The sequence below is a fragment of the Gopherus flavomarginatus genome, chromosome 1 (genome assembly GCF_025201925.1).
Source record: "Gopherus flavomarginatus isolate rGopFla2 chromosome 1, rGopFla2.mat.asm, whole genome shotgun sequence".
Taxonomy (NCBI): Eukaryota; Metazoa; Chordata; order Testudines; family Testudinidae; genus Gopherus; species Gopherus flavomarginatus.
In genome coordinates, this window is record NC_066617.1 from 143,338,811 (window position 1) to 143,365,823 (window position 27,013).

Genomic DNA, 27,013 nt, shown 5'->3' on the forward strand with positions numbered 1-27,013 from the left:
TTGGCTGTGCAGTTTAAATATCTGACCCACACCTCCTGTCCTGTCATTTATGGTTCTGAAACATAACTGTGAAGCCTCACACTTCTTCAACTGGGGTGGGAGGGAGGAATCCAAACTCTAACCTACAAGTCCCCAAATCTCCCTCAGCTTTGAGCAGTGGCTTCTTCTTTCCATCCTTGGTTCGCTCCCCAAATGGGAACCACTGACTGGGTATTTATGCAGACAAGACTCACTTTGCTTGCATCCTTGCACCACAGGCAAGGACAGTTTCCAAAGAAATTAACGGGGGGAATAACTAACCGAACAAGAACTGAGGGGGTAGGGGGAATGCTTCCTAATTTGCAGGTGTCTTCTTTGGAGATACAAATAAAAGCCTCACTGCATATCCGTAGGGACAGTGGAGGGGGAGGGGGAATGGTGACGTTAAAAGCCCCGGGGAATGCTATTTGGTGTGCTGTACTCGATCACCCCAATGCTAGTGCAAAACACACCTGCTGAGCTTCCCCTGCTTGACAGTTGGGCTTCACATTCCCAGAGACTGCAAAAGTCAGCATAGAAAACAGGTCAGGTTCCCTCTGATCTCCTTACAAATGGCAGTGTTCTCTGAATCCCAAATGCATCTGTGCTTGAAATTCTCCTTTTTCTGCACTGAGGGCCTCCCTCTCCCAGCTCGGCCCAAATCCCAGCTTTAGCTCACCCCCGCAGAGATTCTGTTTTCTTTATCTTCAGGGTCTTCCCTCCTCCTCTTGCCGTCCCCTGCTGGTGTGAGAATGATCACGGAGCTAAAATCACCCCTCCAATGTCCCTTTGAGCCCCTGACCTTTACAACACTTATGAAACAACATAATTACAGGCTCCAAGGGTCCACTAGGCTCTCTCACCCTGGCAGCCAATACAACAGATTCACCAGCAAAGAGGGATTGTAAAATGCAAAATGAGGGAGGCAGAGAAAGATGCTCTTGAGGTTTTGGCCTTCCAAGGTCTTGTCATGGCACCAGGGAGCCATCTCTCCACCCTCCACCACATGCAGGGCACCATGCAACGTGGGGGAGCCGATCTGATGTGTCCAAGGCCAGTGGGGGAGGGCCATGCTCGATTGCTGATAGTAATAATAATGAACAAAAGAAAAAAAGAAGGTAAAACAGGACGCAAGGAAGGATTATCTTCGGCAGCATCTTGTGGTGTCTTCTCTGGCGCAGAGAGAGAATATATATCTATATACAGGCAAGGCAGGGAGGCTTGGGCAGCTGGACCTGCGACCTTTCACCCCATGCCCCCCTTCCCTCCCAGGTCCCTCACAAGGGATGGGCTCTCAAGTCTGTAACACGCTAGGTGATCAAGCTCCAGTCGAAATCGTCAAGGATTTTCTCACTGGCGCCTGGAGGAGGGACTGGAGGCTGGGGGACTAGATAGTGAGCTGAGTGGACGGGGAAGAGGGAGAGAAGGGGAAATAGATGGTTAGAGGAGAAGTCAAGCTCTGTCCTACCGGGTTCTTGGGAACAATAAAAGGGGAAGTACTCAGGTGGTGTGAACTTCCCCACAGCAGTGACCTGCTGGGACACATTCCCTCTCAGGCAGCACACGATGCCACCCTAAGGCAGTGTCCTATCAGTGTCCAGATTGGGAGTACGCAGTTGTGACGGTGCAGGACTCACCCCTGCGGCACCTCCTGCTGGTCTCTCAGGGAATTAGCACATCCAGTCTCCGGAGCACCCTCTGTCAGCCAGTGTCCTGCTGCTGCTTGGCCCCTGTGTCCCTCCCAGGACCCCAGTGCCCCTTTAACTGGGTGCTGCCCCCTGGCAGTACCCCCATAGGCTAAGTCTCCCCCTCCCAGGAGAACCCCCACCCACTATCCCTGCCTTGCCTCAGTCATGGGCTACTGCCAGTCACCAACTAGCCCCCATTCACTGGGGCAGACTGCAGTATAAGCCACTCATCACTGGCAAGGAGAGTTTTGACCTGCTGCCTCTGGCTACCCGTGGGGCTGCCCCTGCAACCCAGTACCTAATAGGCTTCACGAGGCCTGCAGCCCAGGGCTTTCCTAGGCTGGAGTTCCCCAGGTCCCTTGGCCTTTCCCCAGCCCTGCTCCACTCCAGATACCTGGTTAACCTCCTTGCAGCCAGACCCTTCTCTCTCTGAACCAGAGGTGAAAGTAAGCCGGTACAGTGTTCTGGTAAGAGCCAGTATGCCGTGCCGGACCACACCGGCTTCCACGGCGGGGATTTAAAGAACTCTGGCTCCCCACTGTAGTGGACAGCCAAGAGCCCTTTGAATCCTGCCTGCGGCTCGGGCAGCTGGGCTGAGGCTGGATTTAAAGGGTTCAGAGCAGAGCGGGCAGCCCAGAGCCCTTTAAATCTGGCCCACGGCTCCGGCAGCTGGGATGGGGCCAGAATTTAAAGGGCCTGCAGCTCCACAGTTGCCGGAGCCTTGGGCCCTTTAATTTGCCCCTGAGCCCTGGCGGCTCCCAGTCAGCTCTTCAGCTGGGAGCCCTGGGTTGATTTAAAGGCCCTGGGGCTCACAGCCACAGCCAGTGCCCCGGGGCCTTTACATTTTGAGAGGCACCGCCTCTTCTGGATGAGGCCACGCCCCCACTCAGGAATCCCACAGTAGTATTAAGTCCTGTAAGTTACTTTCACCCCTACTCTGAGCACAGAGAGACTGCTGAGCTCCTGGCTCCCAGCTTCTTATGTAGGGTCAGCTGAGGCCTGATTGGGGCGTGGCCCAGCTGCAGCTGCTTCCCCAGTCAGCCTAGTAGCTGCTTTCCCTGCCACAATCCTCTCCCAGGGCTGTTTTCACCCCTTCAGGGCAGGAGTGGGGTAACCAACCTGCTACAGGGGTCATGTGGTCTAAGGATAATTGCAGCAATGGGAGCTTCCCCGTGAGCTGCCCTCAACACTGTTCAGCATCTAACTAAGGCCTAAGGAGTCTGTCAACATGAGCTCCCTCACAGCAGTGCCCAGTGAGCACCCAGCTGTGGGAAAGGGGTGTGGATGGGCAATGAGAGGGGGAGTGAGAGAAGTTGGACAACTGAGCTTGCTCTTAGCAGTGCCATGGCAATGTCCTGCTGGTGGACCTCCTGCAGTCTAGGCTCCCTCAGCCCTACTCCAGCTGTCTGACAGCAGTCTTAGGCTCCCACACACAGTTCTGCCAATGTCCCTCAGTCCTGCCCTGCAGCCCCCCTGCTTCTTCATGACTGGCCCCCTCACATATAAGGAAATAAGTTCATATCCATTTCCTCTGATTGCTTCAGAGCGGAAAAGAACACCACTGAAAAGAGATGCAAATTCATTTCCTTCTACTTCTGCTGGGGAAAGGGTACAGAGCTTTGTAAAGCTCATTATATTTTTCTTTCCTCTTTTATGTAATTTATTTATGGTGATGGGGAGGGAGCTGTTAGAAAACAACACATTTATATCCACAAATGGGGAAATGAGGGTGCAGTGTGGTTATATGGGGAGACCCACTCATTTTTTCCCTAAGATATGTGCTAAGACGTGCTTCAATTCCCTTGGCTGCAAATCAAGGATCTGGTCTGGCTTGAGTGAAAGTCACTGGAAGGTCCTAAAGGTATTTTTCATGTGCTGGCTATTGTCATTAGAATGTCATATGCCATCGAGTTACAGACAGACAAAGAGAACGTGCACTGAGGTGAGTGTAAAGTTTTGCACAGACAAACAGAAATACTGTTGAGTTGAAAGTAAAGCCCCACTGTGCTTGGCCAATTATTCTGTGTAACGTCTCACTGCATGATATTATTGAGATAAAAAGCAGAGTAAAAGTTACAAGATTTGACACCTACATGAATCAGAAAGCTGTAGTATTTTCAGTGATGCTACCTACTGTAAAAATGGTTGATGCTCATGCTTCAGAGAGAAATCTGATCATCAGCTGATGGTTGGCAAGAAATTTCCTTTCAGTGAGGTGCATTATAGGGTTCTGTGTCTTCTTTTTGAGACATCTGGCACTGGCCTCTGTTAGACATGATATTCCAAATTAGATGGACCAGGTTAACAGGAATTAGAACATAAGATTACATGGATGCAGTATGCAGGAGACAGCATACACGACCAGATGGATCAATGTTCTGATCTGCTACAACAGGAAGTGGGATACTAGACAAAATAGACCAGTAATGTGAGACGGTCCAACAGGCTATGGGATACTGAACTAGATCGAGCAATGATCTGTGTTATCATGGCAAGAGACAAGAGACAAAATGTACTGCTTTGATCTCATGCGGTGAGTCAAATTTTCTTATGAAAACTTTGATTTCCTATAATCATATCTATGCTCCCTAATAACTTCTAGGTCTGCTTACTGTTCCATTCCTTCTTGTTGTAAGCACCATACATGTCCACATGCAACTGTTGCATTATCTCAGCAGCGTCAGGCCAGATGTTCCGCAGCTCATGTTATCTGATTACAGAAGTGACTCATTCTTCTCCTTCTGCTTGGGTGCAAAAAAAAAATTAAGATAACAGGGTTAAAAAAAGTCAGTTCCTAAACTGACCATATAAGTTGTTCTTTGGTGACTCCAGAGCCAGTGCTTAAGACAAGAGCTATGATCAGAGTGGTTCCTGCTCATCAGTGAATTGAGGAATCTGCTGTACCGGGGTATGTACAGAAGACAGACAGCATTCTGTCTTTCTGTTCTGCAACTTCTCCATATTGCTCTTTCCCTCCGTCTGTCAGTCTTAAAGCATCTCTCTCTCCCGGTCTTTGTAGTTGTTTGTTACTTCCTTCATGCCTTCCTAAAGCATCTCTCTCTCCCTATGCCGCTCTCTTTTAGGGATCTAGAAAACATTGGGATTCATCCAGTTCCCTGTCTTGGAGCAGGATTAATTTCAGTTTGTATAAAGCATCTTCTTTTGACTATCCACTGTATAAATTCTGAGAGGCAGCTTGGTGCAGGGGCCAGGGCAGCGTTCTGTCTTGGATCTGTTTGTGTATCAGCGAAGGAGGTTACTTCATAGCAGCACCCCCTCAGGATGGATAAGAGACCTGCTAGTACAATAAGCAGGACAGGGGTGATCTTTAGCTGGAATAATAATGGTCTGTGATTTGGAGTTGAAGGAGCAGGTGTTTCGCCTCAGCCGTCCAAGGGGTGTGTGGTTTATACAGTAACTTCTGCCTGCAGAACTGGGATTTGTTACAACTTGATGAGGAATAGTGAGACCTGGGTTCTAGTCCATCTGTGTCACTGACTCCATGAGGGACCTGGGGATGTCATTTAAAGTGCATTTCTGCTCTGAAAAGCAGCATTGTGAGTCCCACATTGACCGTCTCTCTCAAGGACTTATATATGTATCAAATTTACTCAAGTGACAAGTAAAACAATGTCCTTTTGCTCTAACTCCCAGTTCAACAAACTTGGGGCTTCTCTTCACGTACAGTGCCACAGGGCCGCAGTAGCACCGGTGCAGCTGCGCCACCGCAGTGCTTATTGAGGATGCTCCTATGCCAATGGGAGAGCTTCTCCCCCTGCGTAGTTAATCCATCTCCCCACGAGGCAGCAGATATGTTGGTGGGAGAAGCTTTCCTATCGACATAGCGCAGTCCACTCGAGGGACTAGGTCTATATAAATACTTCACTCAGGCGTGTGGATTTTTCACACCCCTGAGCGATGCAGTTATACAGATATAGGTCTGTAGTATAGACCTGGCCTTGTTCTGGGATCTTGGAATGCACACCTCAAATCAATTGAAAATGCTACACTTCCTGAGCAGTCTCTCTGAGCACATCACCCACCACACCTTTGTTTCCCTCCACTGGCTCTCCTTTCTTCACTGTATCAAATACAAACGACCAGTCTTTACTTTGAAGGCAGCTTAGCCCTTCCTTACTAAGCCTTTATTAGCTATTTTCCTGGGAGCAGTTCCCCCATCACAATCTATAGTGTCCCTTCTTAAAACTCACCTCTGCTGTGATGCCTAAAGATCTCTTAACATTGGGTAGGCAGCTGATGTGGTAAGACTGCTGTTTATGTTAATCATTATTTCATTGTTTACCTTGTCCTCCCCTCCTTGGTGTTTCATCCATCTTTTGTCCCATCGTATGTTACAGACTGTAAACTCTTTGGGGCAGGGCCTGTTTGATTTTTATTGTGTGTGTTCAGTGCCTGATTGGAGCCTAGTTGCTAGTGTAACAGAGATTTCTAATGATGATAATAACAACAGAATCACGCTGGGTTCTCTCCTTCTCATGCTTTACCAGCAATAATAAAGATGTTACATGCTGAATTAGACTCTTGGTGACCCCTGTGCAACTTCACTATCTTCCGATCATGCCCTCAGTGATACTTCTGCAACCTGATTCTCTTTATGGGTCTGGCATCAGTCTACCTGCCTGGAACTTGTGAACAATTCTGTTAATGCACAGGAAGAAATAGAATGAAGTTGCCTCTCACTGAGCTATCTTGGCTCCGTTAGGGGAACGTGAGTGAAAAGCAGTCAAAACTATTTTAGTCATTCAAGTGAGTAAATCTGTTCTGAACACATCCAAGGGCTGAGGGAGAGGTGTTGTTTTTACATTGCCATTATTCAGAATAAAACTGTACTTTAATCTCTCTGTGCCTCTTTCTTCATCTGGAGATAATCACAAAATCATAGGATTGGAAGGGACCTCGAGAGGTCATCTAGTCCAGACCACTGCAATCATGGCAGGACTAAGTGCCATCTAATAACACTTTCTGATGTATGTAGAGGTCTTTGAGATCTATTAAATCCTGTTATTACTCCATATTCCAATTTCTCTTCTTCTCTCAATAGCTCTCTTTATTTACCTCTCTTTTTCTATCCATCTATTTTTTACTCTTCATCCTGTGTCTCTCCTTCCTTGGAATAGTGGGGGTTGGGGAATGCTCAGGATTAAGCTGCATTGGCTAGGAAAGCAGAGGAGAAGGAAGATTTACACAAGACTTTTGCTGACAATGTCTCCTTCTGTATGGAATGGCTGACTCCACGGTTTTAGTTATTACTTCAGGGAAACAGTTGCAAATCAGAGGCTCATGGGAATACAAAAATTGCTTTCAAGGCATAAACCTCACCATCCAAGAGAGAGGAAACCACTTTTATTTTAAAGGAAAGAGGAACTAAGACTGAGTTTTTCCAGTAAAAGAGAGAATTATATATATTTTATAGAGAGTTAAAAAGAGGTGAGGAGGGACAGCTGGAATTAGGGTAAAGGAGAGTGTCAGTAAAGGATAATCTCTACTAAGGATAGTGCTGGCATTAAAGGTGATTTTGGACATAGGAGAACCTGAGTACACCAACACTTATACTGTGGCACTATGACCACATCTAGTGGCTAGACCACATAGAGACGTAGGATTTTGCAACAGCCTTTGCACTAGTACAGCCAGGTCTTCCTGCTCAGGCAGTAGGGGGGACTTGTACTTTCATGCTTCTAGGTTCAATCCTGACTGCTGACAGCCCACACAAGGATGTTTGGATACATACAGAAAGTGTAATCTTGGGGTTGGACACATACAGCAGGCAGTGTGGTGTGTTAATGATGTTAATAGCAAATGATCTTCTATTTTTTCCCCACCAGTATCTAAAGACTATGTCTCTGTTCCTGAGTAGTAACAGCACATACAAGCCAGATGATGGTGCCACACTACAGTACGCACCAGAAATCATTGGTTCCTTATTTATCTTCATTCTCACCTTTATCCTGGGCCTCCTGGGCAATGGTTTGGTGATCTGGGTGGCTGGCCTGAAAATGAAGCGGACCGTGAACACTGTGTGGTTCCTGCACCTTGCCATCGCTGACTTCCTGTGCTGCATGTCTCTGCCATTCTCCATCATTCACCTGATCCTCCATGAGTACTGGCCATATGGCTACTTCCTCTGCAAGGTTATCCCATCAGCCATCATCCTCAACATGTTTGCCAGCGTCTTCCTCCTCACTGCCATCAGCATTGACCGGTGCCTGATGGTGATGAAGCCAGTTTGGTGTCAGAACCACCGTAATGTGAGGCTTGCAACAGTGATGTGCTGTTGTATCTGGCTCTTGGCCTTCATTATGTGTTGTCCTGCCTTCCTGTACCGTAAGACCTTCAAAGATGAATTTGGCAAAACTGTTTGTACTTATCAATTTGGAGATGATAGGGATTATGATTATATAAATTATGGGAATGATTCAGCCATGAGCTCTAGCATATCCTCAGATGAATATCCTGGTGGTTTCTCCAGCACTGATATTCCTGGCATCCTGAACAATGATACTATCTTATTGGGGAACTTGAATGATTACTTCTCCTACAGCAGTCAGCCAACCACCCTACTGGCCATAAATATTACTAGGATTGTCTTTGGCTTCCTCCTTCCCTTTAGCATAATGGCAGCTTGCTACATCCTTATAGTCATTAAGATGCATAGAGCCCAATTTACCAAACCCCGTGGTAAGACTCTGCGAGTGATCCTGGTTGTGGTGGTTGCCTTCTTTGTCTGTTGGGCTCCGTTCCATGCAGTTGGGGCACTGCCTCTCCTAGCTATGCCAGGCACTGGATTTAGGGAGGCAGTAGCACTGTGGGACCACCTCTCTATAGCACTGGCCTATGTGAACAGCTGCATCAACCCTTTGCTCTACGTATTTGTGGGGCGGGACTTCAGGCAGAAGGCACGCCAATCAGTGCAGGGCATCTTGGAGGGTGCTTTCAGCGAGGAAGTTACACGCTCCACTTCCTACTCACGGGACAGGACCAAGACTTCAGCAGACAGGGATATCAGCAGCAACACTCTCTAAAATGGGGCTTCTAGACAGCACTGCCAGGGCGGGGGCGAGGGGACACATTTGCAGTTTCTATGGCAGTGACTTTTTGCTTTAGGACAGCAGAGCCAGAACAATGAGTTTGACTATAATCTGTATGGGATGCCCATGGGGACTGGGGCAGTTCCGAGCAGGCCAACCTCCCACTGAATAGCCTCCTGAAGAGAGGAGAGTTAGACATGCCAAAAAGAGGAATCTTCTGATGAGACATACAAGGGAGACAGAGAGCTCCTTATTTAAGATTGAGAAGTGCACTTGTGAGATATGTGGTGGGATTATGTAGTTTCTCCTTTGACATTACTAAATAAGAATGTTGTTGCAGAATATCTATATACTACATTTATTGAGCATGTATCACATCATCTGTACCTGCTAAATTACAGGGAGAAGTTACTTCAACATTTCTCCTTGGAATTTGTCATTGTACCCATCCCCACCCTTAACTCTGCTTCAGCTAGGATCCTGAACTTTTTTCACAGCAGTGCCCAGAAGGATTGTCCTCTGGGAATTCTAGTTTTCCTCACAACAGTGCATTGTAGCAGACATCCCCTACCTGGTCATCAGCACTGGAAGCTGCCTTTCAGGCCAGTATTCCTAGGGTCTTTCAGTTTCAGTTAACCATGGCCTTCCTCCCTACTATTCCTGTCCCCAAAGGGCCACTTCTCTTATTTTCATGGCAGCTCACGGAGAGTTTCTACATCGCAGCTAATACATCACTGCACAGAATCAGTAACTGGGGCATAAGGGGGAATTTTCTGAAAAACAAACCTCATGCTATGGACATAGGTTCATTAGAAATAGGACCCTCCTTTATGGCTTTAGAAGGTCCCCTTGATATTACAACCTGAGATACAATGATGAGGCAATTGAGGTAGGTCCCACCAATCATGGAGATGTCCCTACTGCATCTAAAGCTGCTGGATACCCAAGTAATCCAGCAAGTAACCCTAAGCAGGCTGGAGCTGAGTCACCCCTTCTGTAAAATTTCAGAAGTGAGATGGCTTGGAAGGTGGTGTGCCTGAATTCAAACTGTATGCTTCCATTAGACACGAGAAAGGACTGAGAGATGTGGAAGGAAGTGGCCACACAGAAACACACAGTGCTATAAACACTCATGTACACGAACAGCCTGTTGTTTCCTTCAGTGCAAAATAGAGATGGGCCAAAGCCACAGTTCTGATCAGATATAAACTTCCCCAATGCTTAAGAGTATTCCAAATCTAGAATTCGACTAGACGTGCAAAGTAAAAGATGCATATGGAAAAGTTTTAAAGCAAGGGAGCGCTATTTATACACATGGACACTACCATGACTCCCACGTGTCCGAGTGTAAATAAATGCTGCATCAAACAATGCTGACATCATGGTAGGGGTCTACTATATTCCACAGAGCAGGAAGTGGGGTGGATGAGGCACTTTTAGAACCCATAACAGAAATATCCAAAACATGAAACTTTGTAGCAATGAGGGATTTTTACTACCCTGGTATTTGTTGGGAAAGTGACACAGCAAACCACAAAATTCCCATAAGTCTTGGAATGTATTGGGACATCTTTTTGTTTCAGAAAGTGGAACAAGTAACAAGTGGGGCAGCTACTTTAGCCTTGATTCTGACTAACAGGGAGGAAATTGTTGAAAATCTGAAGGTAGAAGGCAAACTGGGTGAAAGTGATCATAATATGCAAGATTTTATGATTCAAAGGAAGGGAAGGAGTGAAGCAACGAACTTCCAAAAAGCAGCCTTTAACTAACTCAGAGAACTGGTAGGTAAGGTCCCCTGGGAAAAAAATCTAAGGGAAAAAGGAGTTCAGCAGAGTTGCCAATTTCTTAAAGAGACAATATTAAAGGTACAACTGCAAATTACCCTGATGGAAGGAAATATAGGAAGAATAGTAAGAGGCCAATTTTGCTCCATCAGGAGCTCTTTAATGACCTGAAAACCAAAAAAGAATCCTACAAAGAGTGGAAATGTGGATAAATAGATACGGATGAATGCAAAAGAATAGCACAAGCATGTAGGAACCAAATCAAAAAAGCTAAAGCACAAAATTAATTACACCTAGCAAGGCACATAAAAGGCAATAAGACAAGGTACTACAAATGTATTAGGAGCAAGAGAAAGGTGAAGGGAAGTGTAAGTCCGCTACTCAGTGGAGACGGAGAGCTTATAACTGAGAAATTAAGAAGGCAGAGCTGTTCAATGCCTATTTTACTTCAGTCTTCACTAATAAGGTTAAGCGTAAGTAAATGCTTATTAATATTAATATTAATTACAAGGAGAAGGAACACAAGTCAGAATAGGGAAAGAACACATTAAAGATTATTTAGGTAAATTAGCTGTGTTCAAGTCAGAAGGGCCTCACAAAATTCAAATTAGGATATTTAAGTAACTAGTTGAAGCAATCTCTGAACTGCTAGCAATTATCTTTGAGAACTCATGGAGTGCAGGTGAGGTCCCAGAGAGCTGGAGAAGGGCAAACATAGTGCTTGTATTTAAAAAGAGGAACAAAAAGGACTCAGGAGATTATAGACCAGTTAGCCTAACTTCAATATCTGGAAAGATAATGGGACAGATTATTAAACATCTAGTGGATAATAGGGTGGTAAGAAACAGCCAACATGGATTTGCCAAGAACAAATCATGCCAAACCAACCTAGTTATCTTCTTTGACACTGTTATTAGCCTAGTGAATGGGGGGCAAGGGAGGGATAGCAGTAGACGTGATATATCTTGACTTTAGTAAGGTTTTGACACGTCATGTGACATTCTCATAAGCAAACTAGGGAAATATGGTCTAGATTAAGTTACTATAAGACAGATGCACAAGTGGTTGAAACACTGTACTCACTCAAGGAGTTATCAATGGTTTGCTGTCAAAATGGTGAAGTGGAGGGAGAGCATCTCATGGGTACCAACTGGGGACAATCCTAGGTCTGGTGCTATTCAATATTTTCATTAATGGCTCGGATAATAGTGTACTTATGAATTTTGCAGATGACATCAAGCTGAGAGGGGTTGCAAAGACGTTAGAGGACAGGATTAGAATCCAAAATGACCATAACAAATTGTACAATTGGTCTGAATTCAACAAAATGAAATTCAAGAAGCCAAATGCAAAGTACTTCATTTAAGAAAGAAAAATCAAATGCACACCTACAAAAATGGGAATAACTGGCTACATGGTGGTACTGTAGAAAAGGATCTGGAGTTATAGTGGATCACAAATTGAATATGAGCCAACAATGTGAAGGCTAATGTTCTAGTGTGTATTAACATGAGTGCTGTATTTAAGACACAGGAGGTAACTGTCCCATTCTATTCAGCCCTAGTAAGGTCTCATGTGGAGTACTGTGTTCTGTTTTGGGCACCACCGTTTAACTACTAACTGTGGTATGTAACATATTACTTAAATCAGCCTCTGTACCAGATGACTGGAGGAAAGATAATGTGAAGTCCTTTTAAAGAATTGGCATAAGAGGTGATCCTGAACACTACAGGCCAGTAAGCCTAACTTCAGTACCAGGCAAACTGGTTGAAGCTATAGTTAAGAACAGAATTACTAAACACAGAGATGAACGTGATATGTGGGGGGAAAGAGAAATCCTGCCTCACCGATCTACTAGAATTCTTGGAGGGGGTCAACAAGCACATAGACCAGGGTGATCCAGTGGCTATAGTTTACTTGGGCTTTCAGAAAGCCTTTGATAAAGTCCCACACCAAAGTCTCTTAAGCAAAGTAAATAGTCATGGGATAAGAGGGAAGGTCCTCCCATGGATCAGTAACTGGTTAAAAGACAAGAAACAGTGTAAAGAATGAATGATCAGTTTTCACAGCGGAGAGAGGTAATAGCGGGGTCCCTCCAGCATCTCTGGTGGGACCAGAGTAGTTCAACATATTGATAAATGATCTGGAAAAAGGAGTAAACAGTAAGATGGCAAGGTTTGCAGGCGATACAAAAATTACTCAAGACAGTTAATTCCAAAGCTGACTGCAAAGGGTTACAGAGGGATCTCATAAAACTAGGTGACTGGGCAAAAAAGGGCAGGTGAATTTCACCTGACCAGCTGCCACTGAAAAATAACTCAACACCAGCACCAAAAGGGTTAAACCATAAACATTCACTTTTTGTTTTTATTAAGAAAGCATGCACAAAAATAAACTCGTGAGGCCACACTCCCTCTCCTCTCTCTTTGACACAAAGCATCATGGGCCACACCACAGTGCAAGGGTGTGCAAGGGACTCCTCTCGCTTGCAGGCTGATCTCCGTTGACTGCATCCCTTCACTCCTGACAGGCTATGTCACCAGCTTGCAGTGCAGTTCCAGTGTGAAGCCCTTTGACTCCACGTGTCCAATCCGATGCCATCTTGCCCACAAATGATGCACGGTATTTCAGGGGTGGGGGGCGAGGCTGGTTTGCACACTGACCGGCATATATTTACATATGCAAACGATGCGCAACTGAATATGCAAACAAGGCAAATGAATATGCAAGTGAGGAGCACTTGACTACGCAAAGGAGCCATCTTGGTTTGCTTTCAGGGTTTGTTTTCAGGGTTCTCTGAAAGGCCAAGCGGCCTCCTGAACAACTTCCATGGGCCCGGCTCTTGGGAACATCCCCTGCAAAGCACTGAGTGGCACCTGGAGGGAGGCGATCTCTGCAGCTCTGTGCCACAGAAACCCAACTGAACATGGCTTCCTTGTCTTATCATTCCCATCCTGGGCAACAGAGCGAACTGCTGGCTAGCTCCATGCTGAAGTCGGCTTTGGGATTCCCCACTTCTCTTGGGAATGTTCAGTGATGACCATCCCCACTTTAAAAAAAAACAACAAAAAACAGTACCCCCCACCCCCCATCAAATCCAAGACTGTCCATCTTCCCGACAAAGATCCAATTGGTTTATCTCAACAGCAAATTATATAGCGATGCTAAATTATCTCTCCCACCCTTGGCATGTTGAGTCCCCATGATGGTTTGCTTCCAACTTGGTTCCCCTCACCAAGAAATAGGGGCTAGGGGGCTACAAAACAGAAAGAGGAAACAAGAGGTTTGACAGAACAGAGCCACACTAGAAACAGGGGGACAGCCAGGGGACACAGCTGGGGAAAGGGCAGCTCAACATTCATTTCTGCTTCAACAGTGCTTCTTCCCATCCTCCCCATTCCTCCCTTTGGCTGTGCAGTTTAAATATCTGACAAACATCTCCTGTCCTGTCATCTATGCTTCTGAAACGTAACAACTGTAAAGCCTCACACCTCTTAAACTGGGGCTGGGGGAGAGGGGGCGACGGGGGGACAACTCCAATCTCTAACCTGCAAGTCCCCAAATCTCCTTCAGCTTTGAGCAGTGGCTTCTTCTTTCCATCCTTGGTTCGCTCCCCAATAGGAACCACTGACCGGGTATTTATGCAGACAAGACTCGCTTTGCTTGCATCCTTGCACCACAGGCAAGGAAAGTCTCCAAAGAAATTAACGGGGGGAATAACTAACTGAACAAGAACTGAGGGGGTAGGGGGAATGCTTCCTAATTTGCAGGTGTCTTCTTTGGAGATGCAAATAAAAGCCTCACTGCATATCTGTAGGGACAGTGGGGGCGAGGGTGAGGGGGAATGGTGACGTTAAAAGCCCCAGGGAATGCTATTTGATGTGCTGTACCTGATCCCCCCAATGCTGGTGCAAAACACACCTGCTGAGCTTCCCCTACTTGACTGGTGGACTTCACATTTCCAGAAACCACAAAAGTCAGCATAGAAAACAGGTCAGGTTCCCTCTGATCTCCTTACAAATGGCAGTGTTCTCTGAATCCCAAATGCATCTGTGCTTGAAATTCTCCTTTTTCTGCACTGAGGGCCTCCCTCTCCCAGCTCGGCCCAAATCCCAGCTGTAGCTCACCCCCGCAGAGATTCTGTTTTCTTTATCTTCACGGTCTTCCCTCCTCCTCTTGCCGTCCCCTGCTGGTGTGAGAATGATCATGGAGCTAAAATCACCCCTCCAATGTCCCTTTGAGCCCCTGACCTTTACAACACTTACGAAACAACATAATTACAGGCTCCCAGGGTCCGCTAGGCTCTCTCACCCCAGTAGCCAATACAACAGATTCACCAGCAAAGAGGGATTGTAAAACGCAAAATGAGGGAGGCAGAGAAAGATGCTCTTGAGGTTTTGGCCTTCCAAGGTCTTGTCATGGCACCAGGGAGCCATCTCTCCACCCTCCACCACACGCAGGGCACCACACAATGTGGGGGAGCCGATCTGATGTGGGGGAGGGCCGTGCTCGATTACTGATAATAATAATAATGAACAAAAGAAAAAAAGAAGGTAAAACAGGACGCAAGGAAGGATTATCTTCGGCAGCATCTTGCGGTGTCTTCTCTGGCGCAGAGAGAGAATATATATCTATATACAGGCAAGGCAGGGAGGCATGGGCAGCTGGACCTGCGACCTTTCACCCTATGCCTCCCTTCCCTCCCAGGTCCCTCACAAGGGACGGGCTCTCAAGTCTGTAACACGCTAGGTGATCAAGTCCCAGTCGAAATCGTCAGGGATTTCCTCATTGGCACCTGGAGGAGGGACTGGAGGCCGGGGGACCAGATGGTGAGCTGAGTGGAGGGGGAAGAGGGAGGAAAAGGGAAAGAGATGGTTAGAGGAGAAGTCAAGCTCTGTCCTACTGGGTTCTTGGGAACAATAAAAGGGGAAGTACTCAGGTGGTGTGAACTTCCCCACAGCAGTGACCTGCTGGGACACATTCCCCCTCAGGCAGCACACGTTGCCACCCCGAGGCAGTGTTTTAAGCCCTTCAGGGCAGGAGTGGGGTAACCACCCTGTTACAAGGGTCATGTGGTTTAAGGGTAATTGCAGCAATGGGAGCTTCCCCGTGAGCTGCCTTCAACACTGTTCAGCATCTAACTAAGGCCTTAGGAGTCTGTCAACATGAGCTCCCTCACAGCAGTGCCCAGTGAGCACCCAGCTATGGGAAAGGGGTGGGAATGGGAACAAGATGAGGGGTGAGACGAGTCAGGCAACTGAACTTGCTGTCCCCAGCGCTGTGCCAGTGTCCTGCTGGGGGACCTCCTGCAATCTAGGCTCCCTCAGCCCCACTCCAGCTCTCTGACAGCAGAGGGGAAAGGCCCTGCCAGCATGTGCTGCTGGACGGCTGAGACAGCTGGGGTGGGAGTCATATTACATGTCTTCATTTCACCCCTTACCTGGGCGATTATACCCTGGATTGTCCTGGGTGGAAATCTGGTACATAGGAGATGGCCCGGAGAAGAGATGGGGAGGCTGAGGCTGACCATAAGAGTTCACTGCCAAAGGAAAGGGAGAAGACCATGAGTGATCCCCTCACCCAGCTTGCCTAGCACTGACTGGGCTTCGCAGCTCAGCTGCAGGACAGACTGACTGACACACGCCACGGAGAATCAGGAAGTGTTCAGTGGACAGGCCCTGACAATGTGTTACAGCACAGCCATGGTACTGAAATGATACTGTTATTCCACTGGGTTAAAGTGGGGAATTTTTTCCCATCACCCCCTCCCTAGACATGTCCCAAGTCAGATCAAAATCAAGCTGCTGCAAGGCCATGATCTCTCTACACTGCCCTTGTCTGCTCCTCATAGAGCGTCATCCTACTCTCTCTCCTACCACAGGATCTTCAGTGCAGGGGAGATGGTCTTCTTCTCTCCAGTGCTTAATTTGTGCCAAGGCTGGTCAGGGCTGAGCCCCGGCACCTCTTTCATTACAAATTAAGGACTGGGTGGTACATAGTCTGTATGAAAGAGACTGCCAAAGACTGAGTATTTTTGAGCAGCGTAGCACTGGGCTATTCAGTGCCCTGGTGCTTAGCATGGTGACAAGGTGTCCACCATCTCTACACAACTGGGAATCTGCCTCATCCATTTGCATGGCATCCTGTGTCCCCCTCCTGCCCACCCTGCTGTGTACCTTGGTTCATGGACTGCTCCTGCTTGCCACTATTCAGGGCGCAAGAATCAGAGATTCGGGGGGGCTGCTGAGGGCCCCCCAGGTGAGGGAGCTGACCAGTCTGGGTTAGAAAGTGATTGAGGGAGTCGCAGAGGTTGGCAATGTGGTGCTGATCCAGGGTCCAGTTCTTCCGCTCAGCCTGGCGCAGGCTCTCCATCAGCTCTGCAAGGCCAATGGGGGGGGGATGAAATCCAGTTACTTCATGCATATTGCTCCCTCTCCTTGCCTAATCCCTAACCCTATGGGTACTCCCTTGGGAATCCTCCTTTCCTCACACTCAGGGGCTCACCATTTCCTTTCTCACAGCTGTATACTCTCATAAAGTCCCTTTCTTTACACTCAGGGCTTCCCCACCCCATGCATGCCTCTAATCTCCGCTGTGCACTCTCTGGGGAGCTCCCTTTTTCTAGTTGCAGCGTATCGTCTCTGACACATGAGTGGGACAAGCAGCAGAAGGGACTGGGAAGTCATCCATCTATCTTCTAGCTGCCCCCATCAACACTGTATCTGAGGGCCCCAAAAACCTTGAATGGATTTCTCCTCCCCACAGTCCATGAGGCAGGGCAATGCTATTATCTCCATTGTACAGATGGGAACTGAGGCTGAGACAGGCTGAGTGACTTGCCCAAGGTCACACAGGAAGTGTGTGGCAGAGCAGGGAATTGAACCTGGGTCTCCCACTGGGCCAAGCAAGAGATGGGATCTCCCACTGACCTGAGAACTGGGAGTGTTCAATGCTAGACCAGTTCAGCCGGTTCACCATCTTGAAGCTTTCCTTCAGGGAGTCAATGTTGGAGCACCACTCAGGGGGGAATGCTGTAAAGCCAGGCAGACAAGACATTACAAAGGAGTAACCCCCCTCTTCTCCCACCAGTACCAGGTTTACAATTGCACCAGTGGCGCCAGTCCCATCCACAAAAAGGGACCTTGGCCCAGCCCACTCCACTTGCGCTGCACCCTCAGCTGCTGGCTCCTCTCCACCTCTGGCCACTGCTCACTCCTCTCGGCCAGCCAACGGCTGAGTGCTCCTCTCCGGCCCCAGTGACTGTCTGCCAGTGATGGGGCAGAGAGGAGCCCTCAGCCTTTCCCTGCTGCTCTGCAGAAGCAGTGGGCTGGGGAAGCCAGCGGCTCCTCCCCCTCTAGCCACTGCAAGGAAACGCCTCCTCCACTGCAGGCACCAGTGCCAGGCAGGCAGGGCCAGGTCGGGCCCCGGGGGACAGGACCACTCTGTGCTCCTGAGCTTCAGCGGTCCTGCTCCCTAGCACTGTGATGGGAGGGAGGATTCCTGCTCTGAGCTGGCACAGCAGGGCCAGTGAGTGCACCCAGGGGGCAGGATGTGAGGAAGTGGGTCTGTTGAGGGGTGCTGGACAGTGTGAGAGGCTTGTGTGTTTGGAGTGCTAGGCAGTGAGGGGTCTGTTGCGGGGGGCGCTGGGCAGTGGGAGGAGGTCTGTGTGTATTGGGGTGCTGGGCAGTGGGGAGAGATCTGTGGGCAGTACTATGTAGTTGCGGTGGTGGGGCTGTGGGGAAGGACAATGGGCAGTGGTGGGCGGGGGAGATCTGTATATGCTGGCGCATTAGGGAGTGAGGGTTCTGTGCCGGGTGCTGTGCATTTGTGGTGGAGGGGGGTGTTGGGCATAGTGGGTCTAGGGGGCGCTGGGCATAGGCAGTCAGGGGGTGTTGGGTGGGAGGGGATTGGCTGTGTGGCGTGGCATGGGCCCGCCCCGGAGGGGAAGGGGCAGGCTGGCAACACAGGACCAGGCAGGCCAGTGTGCATCTGGCGACTACTGGTTTGTAAACAGTGTCCTCGCACTGGCATGGACAGAGCAGGACCACCTCTGCCATGCCATGCCCCATTTTCCTGGGCCAGCCCCTTCCTCAGGAACCAACCTCCCCTTGCCATGTTCCATTGCAGCCCTCAAACATGTTTGGCGCCGGGCCCACAAAAAGTTAATCCGACCCTGTCTCCCCCCATGTAATATAAAATAAACAGAACCTGGCCCTGTCCATTACTTGCCAAAAGACCCTAAATCTGCACTGGACAGGAATTCAGCTTCCCTGGTCATTCAGTACTCAACTTCCCCCTCATTTCTGCACCCCATGCCTTGTGGGGCTGGATCCCCCTTTGCTGGAGGCGAAAGGGGAATGGAGTTTCCAAGTTCACTCAGACCCGAGTTTCAGCCTCTCCCCACCCTTTGTATCTCATCTTCTGTAGTGCATGGGCGCTGCTGTGGGGGAGCTCACCACTGAACCCAACACTATCCCAGCCCCCTCTGCCCCCAGCAGCTCCCTTCATTGCCTGCAGCTCACCAAAGCCAGCGCTGTTGATTGAAGCCTGTGACTGCTGCTGCTGCTGGTGCTGCTGGTGTTGGTGCTGCTGTTGCTGTGGGTGGGTATGCGGGTGGTGCTGCTGGTGCTGGTGGTACCCTCCATGCTGCATTGGGGGCGGGTGCATGGACATCACAGGTGGGGGGCCATAGCCATCGCCACCCTGCTGCTTGCCCCCCTGGGGTGGACAGCCCTCTGGGCTTGGGGTGTGGAGTGGGGGAGCAGCCCCCACTGATGAGGGGCCTTGCTGCTGCTGGTACATGTAGTAGTTGTGATTGGAGGGCTGCATGTCGCCAAGGAGAGAAGAGAAACCTGCAGGGAGAGGGTAACAGGAGTTAAGAAATGTGGATAAGGTGGCTGCCAAGCTCAAACACCTGCCTGTGTGTGACCCCATCCCACTTTCCCTAATAACGCACTCAGACAGCACATGACCCAGGTCTTTCCATAGTCTAAGTCAGTGGCTCTCAAACTGTTGTACTGGTGAGCCCTTTCACAACGCAAGCCCCTGAGTGCGACACCCTCCTCCCCTTACAAATTAAAAACTTTTTTATACATTTTAACACCATTATAAATGCTGTAGGCAAAGTGGGATTTGGGATGGAGGTTGACGGCTCATGACCCTCCATGTAATAACCTTGTGACCCCCTGAGGGGTCCCAACCCCCAGTTTGAGAACTCCTGGTCTAAGTAATGGCCACGTTTTTATTTAATGCAGTTTTACCAAAATTGAACTCATTCTCCTGAAATATCACATACGTGTGGTTCTGCTAGAGGAGGCCGTGTTGCACAAAGCTGAAGTTAGACAAGACATTTAGATGACGTGAGTGTTGACATGTGAGATTTGGTTCCTTTTCCCCCCTGAGTTTCCTTTTGTGGGTGTGGTATGGTTTTTGTTGTTGTTGTTATTGCATTTGTAGCTCAAAAGCACTTGGGCTAGAAACTTTGCCACTTCTCTAATGTAAATAACTAGAGGGTTGCACACTTTGTTGTTTCTGTCGGCTGAGTGCATTGCACACATCAGGGCAGGTGTCGGCAACCTTTTGGAAGTGGCGTGCCGAGTTTTCATTTAGTCACTCTCATTTAAGGTTCCGCGCGCCAGTAATATATTTTAATGTTTTAGAAGGTCTCTTTCTATAAGTCTATAACATATAACTAAACTATTGTTGTATGTAAAGTAAATAAGGTTTTTAAAATGTTTAAGAAGCTTCATTTAAAATTCAATTAAAATGCAGAACCCCCCGGACCAGTGGCCAGGACCCGGGCAGTGTGATTGCCACTGAAAATCAGCTCATGTGTCGCCTTCGGCGCCCGTACCATAGGTTGCCTACCCCTGCATCAGAGGCTTCTTGCCTTCCTCTATGCCTTCCATAAACTCCCTGTGTGCCACACTCCCATCTCCTCTATTTCAGGACTTGGCAACCCTTCCACACCATTCCCCATGCCAGGGGGCTCTGTGTACCCCCATGCCTCACCTAAAGCACCAGTTTTGGTCCAAGAGGGGAGGAATAGCTCAGTGCTTTGAGCATTGGGCTGCTAAACCCAGGATTGTGAGTTCAATTCTTGAGGGGGCCACTTAGGGATCTGGGGCAAAATCAGTACCTGGTCCTGCTAGTGAAGGTAAGGGGCTAGACTTGATGACCTTTTGGAGTCCCTTCCAGTTCTATGAGATAGGTATATCTCCATATATTATTATTGTCTCCTCCCCACAATATCACTGTTCCCCATCCTCTCCCCCCATGCTAGGGGCTCTGTATTTCAATCAGGGCCCTCGGTTCTCCCCTACACTAGAGTTCCCCATCCCCCCCCCCCCCCAAAAAAAAATTCTGTGTGAAGAGAAAGTTACTCACCTTGCAGTAACTGAGGTTCTTTGAGATGTGTGTCCCTGTGGGTGCTCCACTCTAGGTGACAGTGTGTCCCGGCGCTGTCGATCGGAGATTTTCGGTAGCAGTGCCTGGTTGGGGCGCACGCACCCAGATGGTATCTCCCGTCTAGTTGGAATCTTCCTGAGTGCATGCGTCCCACATCCTCCTCAGTTCCTTCTCTACTGTGGAGCGTCATACTAGTACTCCAAAGCAGAGGGGAGGAGGGCGGGGAGTGGAGCACCCACAGGGACACACATCTCGAAGAACCTCAGTTACTGCAAGGTGAGTAACTTTCTCTTCTTCTTTGAGTGCTGTCCCTGTGGGTGCTCCACTCTAGGTGAATGTGTAGCAGTACCCACTAAGGTTGGTGGGACTTTGGAGATGCGGCAGGGAGTACTGTAGGGAGTACTGTATGGCCTACTATTGCGTCTGCCGTGGTGTCTTGCGTGAGAGCACAGTGTTTTGCAAATGTGTGTTCTGTTGACCATGTAGTCGCCTTGCAGATATCAGGAATGGGAACGTTGCCTAAGAAGGCAATGGATGCCGACATGGCTCTAGTAGAATGAGTTCTAATGTTATCGGGTGATTGAAGATTCTTCGCACGGTAACAGGATCTGATGCAGTCAGAGATCCACTTGGATAGACATTGTTTAGCGATAGCCGTGCCCTTTGATCTTTCGGCAATGGAAACGAAGAGTCGTGGTGACTTGAGAAATGGTTTAGTCCATTCTAAATAAAAGGCAATTGCTCTCCTGACGTCGAGAGTATGCAGGGTTGCGTCCTGCGGAGTTTTGTGAGGTTTGGGATAGAAAGTAGATAGGTATATAGGTTGGTTGAGATGGAAGGTTGACACCACCTTAGGAAGAAATTTAGGATGTGGTCTCTAAGTGACTTTATCTTTGGAGAAGATTGTGTAGGGAGAGTGGGCCATGAGGGCGCTCATTTCACCAATTCTCCTCGCTGATGTTATGGCAACTAGGAAAGCCACCTTCATGGACATATGGAGGTGAGAGAAGGTAGCTAACGGCTCAAATGGAGGTTTCATGAGGGCATGAAGAACGAGGTTAAGATTCCATGTAGCCACTGTTGGGTGAATTTCAGGGTAAAGATTCTGCAGGCCAGCGAGAAAGCGTTTAATGGTGGGGTGTGTAAAGAGTGAGTACCCATCTAACAGGTCATGGAGAGTGGTAAGCGCCGCCAGGTGCACTTTGATGGAGCTGAGCGAGAGTCCGTCCTGTTTTAGTTTCAGGAGGTAGTCTAGAATGTTAGGGAGGGTCACATTGTTGGGTGCTAAATGGTTATGTGAGCACCGAAGAGCGAAATGTCTCCACTTCTGAAGGTAGGTTTTACGAGTGGAGTCTCTCCTACTTTGCAAGAGGACATGTTGGACCTGCCTGGAACAGGCTAGTTCACAGGTTTGGAACCATGAAGGAACCAGGCTGTGAGGTGGAGTTTTTGGAGCTGGGGTTGAAGGACCCATCTGTTGTCCTGGTAAAGGAGGTCTGGTCTGTTGGGGAGAGCCCATGGGAGGACATGCGGAGAAGGTAGGGGTACCACGTCTGTCTCGGCCAAGCTGGGGCAATAAGGATGACCTGGGCCTTGTCGTCCGCGATCTTCCGAAGAACCCTGTGTAGTAGAGGGATAGGTGGGAAGGCGTACAGGAGGCAGTTGTTCCATGGGATGAGGAATGCATCCTCTAAGGATGCAGTCCTGAGTCCCGCCCTGGAGCAAAACAGAGGGCATTTCTGGTTTCGAGTACTGGCAAAGAGATCTATGGACGGCGTGCCCCAGTGGGAGAAGAGCTGTTGGAGTACTGCGGGGTGCAGTTCCCATTCGTGTTCCATCGAGAAGTGTCTGCTGAGTGCGTCGGCAGTCGTGTTGTGACAGCCTGGTAGGTAGGAAGCGATGATTTGTATTCGATGTTGTATGCACCAATTCCACAGTCGAATGGCTTCCATGCAGAGGGAATGTGATCGTGCTCCCCCTTGTCTGTTTATGTAATACATACATGCTATGTTGTCTGTTAAGACTCACAGGTATTTGTTCTTTATGAGGGGAAGAAAGTGAAGGCATGCTCTCCTCACTGCTCTGAGCTCTAAGAGATTTATGTGTAGATGTGTCTCTGATGCAGACCACCGGCCTTGTGCCCTGTGTTCCCCTAGATGCGCTCCCCAACCAATCAGGGAAGCGTCCGTGGTGAGCATGAGCGTTGGGGATCGTTGCTGAAAGGAAAACCCTGTGCAGTGGTTTTCTGGACTTGTCCACCATTGTAGAGAAGTTATAACATGAAGTGGAGGAGTTAGCAGCATCCCTAAGGGATGTCTGCTGGGTTTGAAACTGGAGTTGAGCCAGCCCTGGAGGCATCTCATACGTAGCCTGGCGTGTTAAACCACGAAGGTGGTGGCTGCCTTGGTCACAAGGAGCTGTAGGCAGATTCTTGCTTGCGTCCTGGGACGAACAGAGAGCGTATGTATGAGCTGCGTGATAGCGAGGAATCTGTTGTATGGGAGCGAGGCCCTGCTCTGGGTTGAGTCGAGATGAGCTCCAATTAATTCGATCTGTTGCGTAGGTATCAGTGTAGATTTTTGAATGTTTATTTGGAGGCCTAGGCTGTGAAAAATGGAGATGGCGAAGCACGTGGCTTGAAGTGTCTCTCCATAGGAGTCACCCCTGATGAGGCAATCATCCACGTAGGGGAAAAGTGTGACCCCGTGTTTGCAGAGGTGAGCCACAACCACGGCTAGGATTTTGGAAAAAACCTCTTGGAGCTGTGGAGAGTCCGAAAGGGAGAACTCTGTATTGGAAGCGATCCTGACCGATTGTGAATCGTAGGAAGCGTCTGTGAGCTGGATGTATTGATATAGGGAAGTAAGCATCTTGTAGGTCGAGGGCTGTGAACCAGTCCCCTTGATCCAATGCAGGTATTATTGTGCCCAATGTGACCATCTTGAATCTCTGTGTCCTCACAAATTTGTTCAGTCGGCATAGGTCTAGTATAGGCCTCCATCCCCCGGTTTTCTTCTGCGTTAGAAGTAATGGGAGTAGAACCCTGTCCCTTGATGTTGCGCCGGCACAGGTTCCACTGCGCCTAGTTGCAAAAGGTGTGCCACTTCTGTGCGAAGTAACTGTTCGTGAGATGGCTCCCTGAAGAGGGATGGGGAAGGGGAAAGGGTAGGATATGAACGGGATGGAGTAACCGGTCCGAACTATTTCGAGGACCCAACGGTCCTGTGTAATCCGCAGCCAAGCATGTTGGAAATACTGGAGGCGATGGCCAAATGGACAAGTAAGTGGTGGAATCAAGGGGTGGTCGTGTAGACCCTCGACCAAAGCTTCAAAACTGTTGTTTGTTGCCTGGTGGACGGAAGGTGGTGGTTTGATTTTGATTTTGTCTGCGTTTGGGAAGTCTAGTACGATTCCTAGTTGCGTCATATGGTCTGGATTGAGGGCGATAGTACTGATGTGTGCGTGGTCTTTGGTATGGTTGGTATCTTTGTCTCCTGGGAAGTGATGGGTGAATGCCCAGGGGGCACAGTGTCGCTATCAAATCTTTCATGGTGTGGAGGAGTTCTTCAGTTTTTTTCGAAAAGAGTTTGTCCTTATCAAAGGGGAGGTCCTCCACTTTGGTCTGGAGTCTTTAGGAATGCCTGACACAGAGAGCCATGAGGATCTGCGCATAAACAGCAGTTGCTGTGGTACGGGCTGCTGTGTCCGCCGTGTCTAAGGACGCTTGTAGGGCCGTTCTGGAGATCAGTTGTCCCTCAGACAGGATTGATTTGAAGTCTGCTCTTCTGTCTTCTGGGATGTATGAGGAAAATTCGAGAAGCTTATTATAATTATCAAAATCATATCTGGTGAGGACAGCAGAATAGTTTGCAATCCTGAATTGTAGCGTAGAGGATGTATAAACCTTGCGGCCCAGGACATCAAGGCGTCTAAGGTCCTTGTCTTGTGGGGTTGGTCGATATTGTGACTGTTTAGTTCGCTGTGTAACTGCATCAATGACAAGAGAGTTTGGTGGTGGATGAGAAAATAGGAAGTCTGTGTCCTTTGCAGGAACGTAGTTTTTACGTTAGATCTTCTTACAAGTTGGTACTAGGGAAGCTGGGGTTTGACAGAGGTGTCAGCTAGCTCCATGAGTGCTTCATTTATAGGGAGCGCGATTTTCGAGGGCGCAGATAGTTGAAGAATTTTGAGGAGTTGGTGCTGATTCTCCTGAACCTCTTCTAAGGGGATATCCTGACTGAGTGCAACTCTCCTGAAAAGTTCTTGAAATTGTTTGCAGTTATCCACGGACTGTGGCGGTGGAGGGAGGATGGCTTCATCTGAAGCTAATGGAGAGTTAGGATTAGGCGAGTCAGGATATGGTGCATAGCTCCCAGACTCTGGAGGGGGCTCAGGCACCCTGGAAGTGGATGGAGCACGAGATTGAGGCACCGAAGGAAGATGATTGGTTGGAGGATTCTGCCACGGGTATCACTGAGGCCAAGGCATGGGGTAGGAGAACCCAGGCATTGCCCACGGGGGGGGCAACGTAGGGAAACTGAGGCTGCTGGGCTTGAGCTGTGACCTGAGGTGGTAAAGGTGCCTGTGGAGGAGAAGCAGGAGGGGAGAACTCAGCTTGCTGCTGTAGCTCAAGGTCACTGTTGGTGAAAGCCAGTTCAGGTGGAGAAAGTGACAGGTCAAGAAAGGAGTCCTCTGTGTCTAGGAACAGAGATTGAGGCTCAGGTGGCACTAGAAGGTCACTTTGAGTGAGAAGCTGTTCTTCCTGCTCTCTAGGCTGATCTAAGCCTGCTCTCTGCTCTAGCTCTTTAGTAGGAGAGAGTGGCAGAGAGTGTCCTGCTGTGTTGAGCCTAGAGGTGCCCTGCAGGAGGTCTGCTGCCGGTGCGTGGGCAGACGAGTGGCTGGGTGCTGACCTTCTTCGCGGTGCCGAGGCTGATCGTGCTGTCGGCACCGCAGCTATTTTTGTCGCTGAGGCAGAGCGCGCTGGCAGGACCGCGGCCGCTTTTAGTGCTGAAACTGACCAGCCTGTAAGTGCTGTTGCTGGTGCCGAGGAGGAATGTGGTGCCGGTGCTGTAGCCCCTCTCGGTGCCGAAGAGGAGTGAGTTGTCCGAGTCGCAGTTGTTTGCGGCACTGAGGGGACCGAATCAACAGGTGCCTTCCCTGCACGGGAGGTCTGGTCCCTGCCTCTAAGCTCTGTCAGAGCGGTTGCTGAGGCATTAGGAGAGGCTGAAACAGCTGTCTTTCCGGCTGTCAGCACAGGGGGTAGGGAGACCTCGCTGGAGACCCCCTACCCTTGTTAGAGTCTCATTTGAGAGACTGCTTAGCTTCTTGCCTCGCTCCAGGGAGGGTGAAGCAACGCTCCCCACCAGTTCCGATCTGGCTGGAGAGCGTGTGGGAGCGGATTCTACCTTTCCCGTCTCCGACAGCGGCTACAGGGATTTTTCCATCATAATGATCTTGAGGCACAGATCCCCGTCACGACGAGCTCTTGACTTGAGGCTCGCACAGTGAAGGCACTTCGCTGGGATGTTGGTGTCCCCGAGGCACTTCACACAATGAGAGTGGCCATCTGAGCGTGGCATGGAGTCCTGACAGGAGATGCATCTTTTGAAACCTGAAGGTCCTGGCATTATGAGTTAGAGATGGCCGAGGAGAGTGTCTCCATGGGAGATAGTTTAAAAAAAAACAAAAACCCTCAGGCTAAGTAACTAACTATGTAACTATACTAAAGGAAGGGAAACAACTGGGAAGTAATTAATATATATTCCTATGTTCTTTGTTACTGTTTCCTATAGAGATCAGGGAAGAGAAGATAGCACTGCCCCGAGTCCCGTCTTCAGCCCGAGGACGGTTGAGAAGGCACTGAGGAGGGTGTGGGACGCACGCACTCAGGAAGATTCCAACTAGATGGGAGATACCATCTGGGTGCGTGCGCCCCAACCAGGCACTGCTACTGAAAATCTCCGATCGACAGCGCCGGGACGCACCGTCACCTAGAGTGGAGCACCCACAGGGACAGCACTCGAAGAAGAACCTTCATTCTCGCCCCTCCCCTCCTCTCCCCTCCCCC

At 49.1% G+C, this 27,013-nt stretch overlaps 2 protein-coding genes across 6 annotated transcripts in view; one reads left to right on the plus strand and one right to left on the minus strand.

Moving 5' to 3' along the window:
• Positions 1-528: 528 nt before the first annotated feature.
• FOXJ2 (forkhead box J2) overlaps positions 529-27,013 on the minus strand; it is a 53,259-nt gene continuing 26,774 nt past the window's right edge. For 3 of the 4 annotated variants that reach the window (XM_050965724.1, XM_050965735.1, XM_050965712.1), the window contains exons 7-11: positions 19,062-19,391; positions 17,469-17,570; positions 16,716-16,916; positions 15,980-16,078; positions 12,879-15,373 (exon numbers count right to left, since the gene is read on the minus strand). In XM_050965724.1, the coding sequence (XP_050821681.1) occupies positions 15,285-15,373; positions 15,980-16,078; positions 16,716-16,916; positions 17,469-17,570; positions 19,062-19,391 (821 nt within the window). In that variant the 3' untranslated portion in view covers positions 12,879-15,284. Of the gene's footprint in view, positions 821-12,878; positions 15,374-15,979; positions 16,079-16,715; positions 16,917-17,468; positions 17,571-19,061; positions 19,392-27,013 lie in introns of those variants that run through there. The other variant, XR_007775989.1, reaches the window with a different exon arrangement.
• LOC127057159 (C3a anaphylatoxin chemotactic receptor-like) lies at positions 3,320-12,340 on the plus strand. 2 transcript variants are annotated; one of them, XM_050965910.1, is made up of 2 exons: positions 3,320-3,648; positions 7,553-12,340. In XM_050965910.1, the coding sequence occupies exons 1-2, from the start codon at positions 3,373-3,375 to the stop codon at positions 8,747-8,749; spliced, it is 1,473 nt and encodes a 490-aa protein (XP_050821867.1). In that variant the 5' UTR covers positions 3,320-3,372; the 3' UTR covers positions 8,750-12,340. The 2 variants fall into 2 exon arrangements, with proteins under 2 accessions (XP_050821867.1, XP_050821876.1); XM_050965919.1 differs by lacking the exon at positions 3,320-3,648 and adding an exon at positions 4,524-4,614.

What these genes read in the sequence shown, in the direction of transcription:
- LOC127057159 (XM_050965910.1), top strand. Translation starts at nt 3,373, where the DNA reads ATGGTGATGGGGAGGGAGCTGTTAGAAAACAACACATTTATATCCACA. An exon ending in CAAAGAGAACGTGCACTGAG is followed by an intron (nt 3,649 to 7,552) that starts GTGAGTGTAAAG and finishes TTTCCCCACCAG; the next exon opens with TATCTAAAGACTATGTCTCT.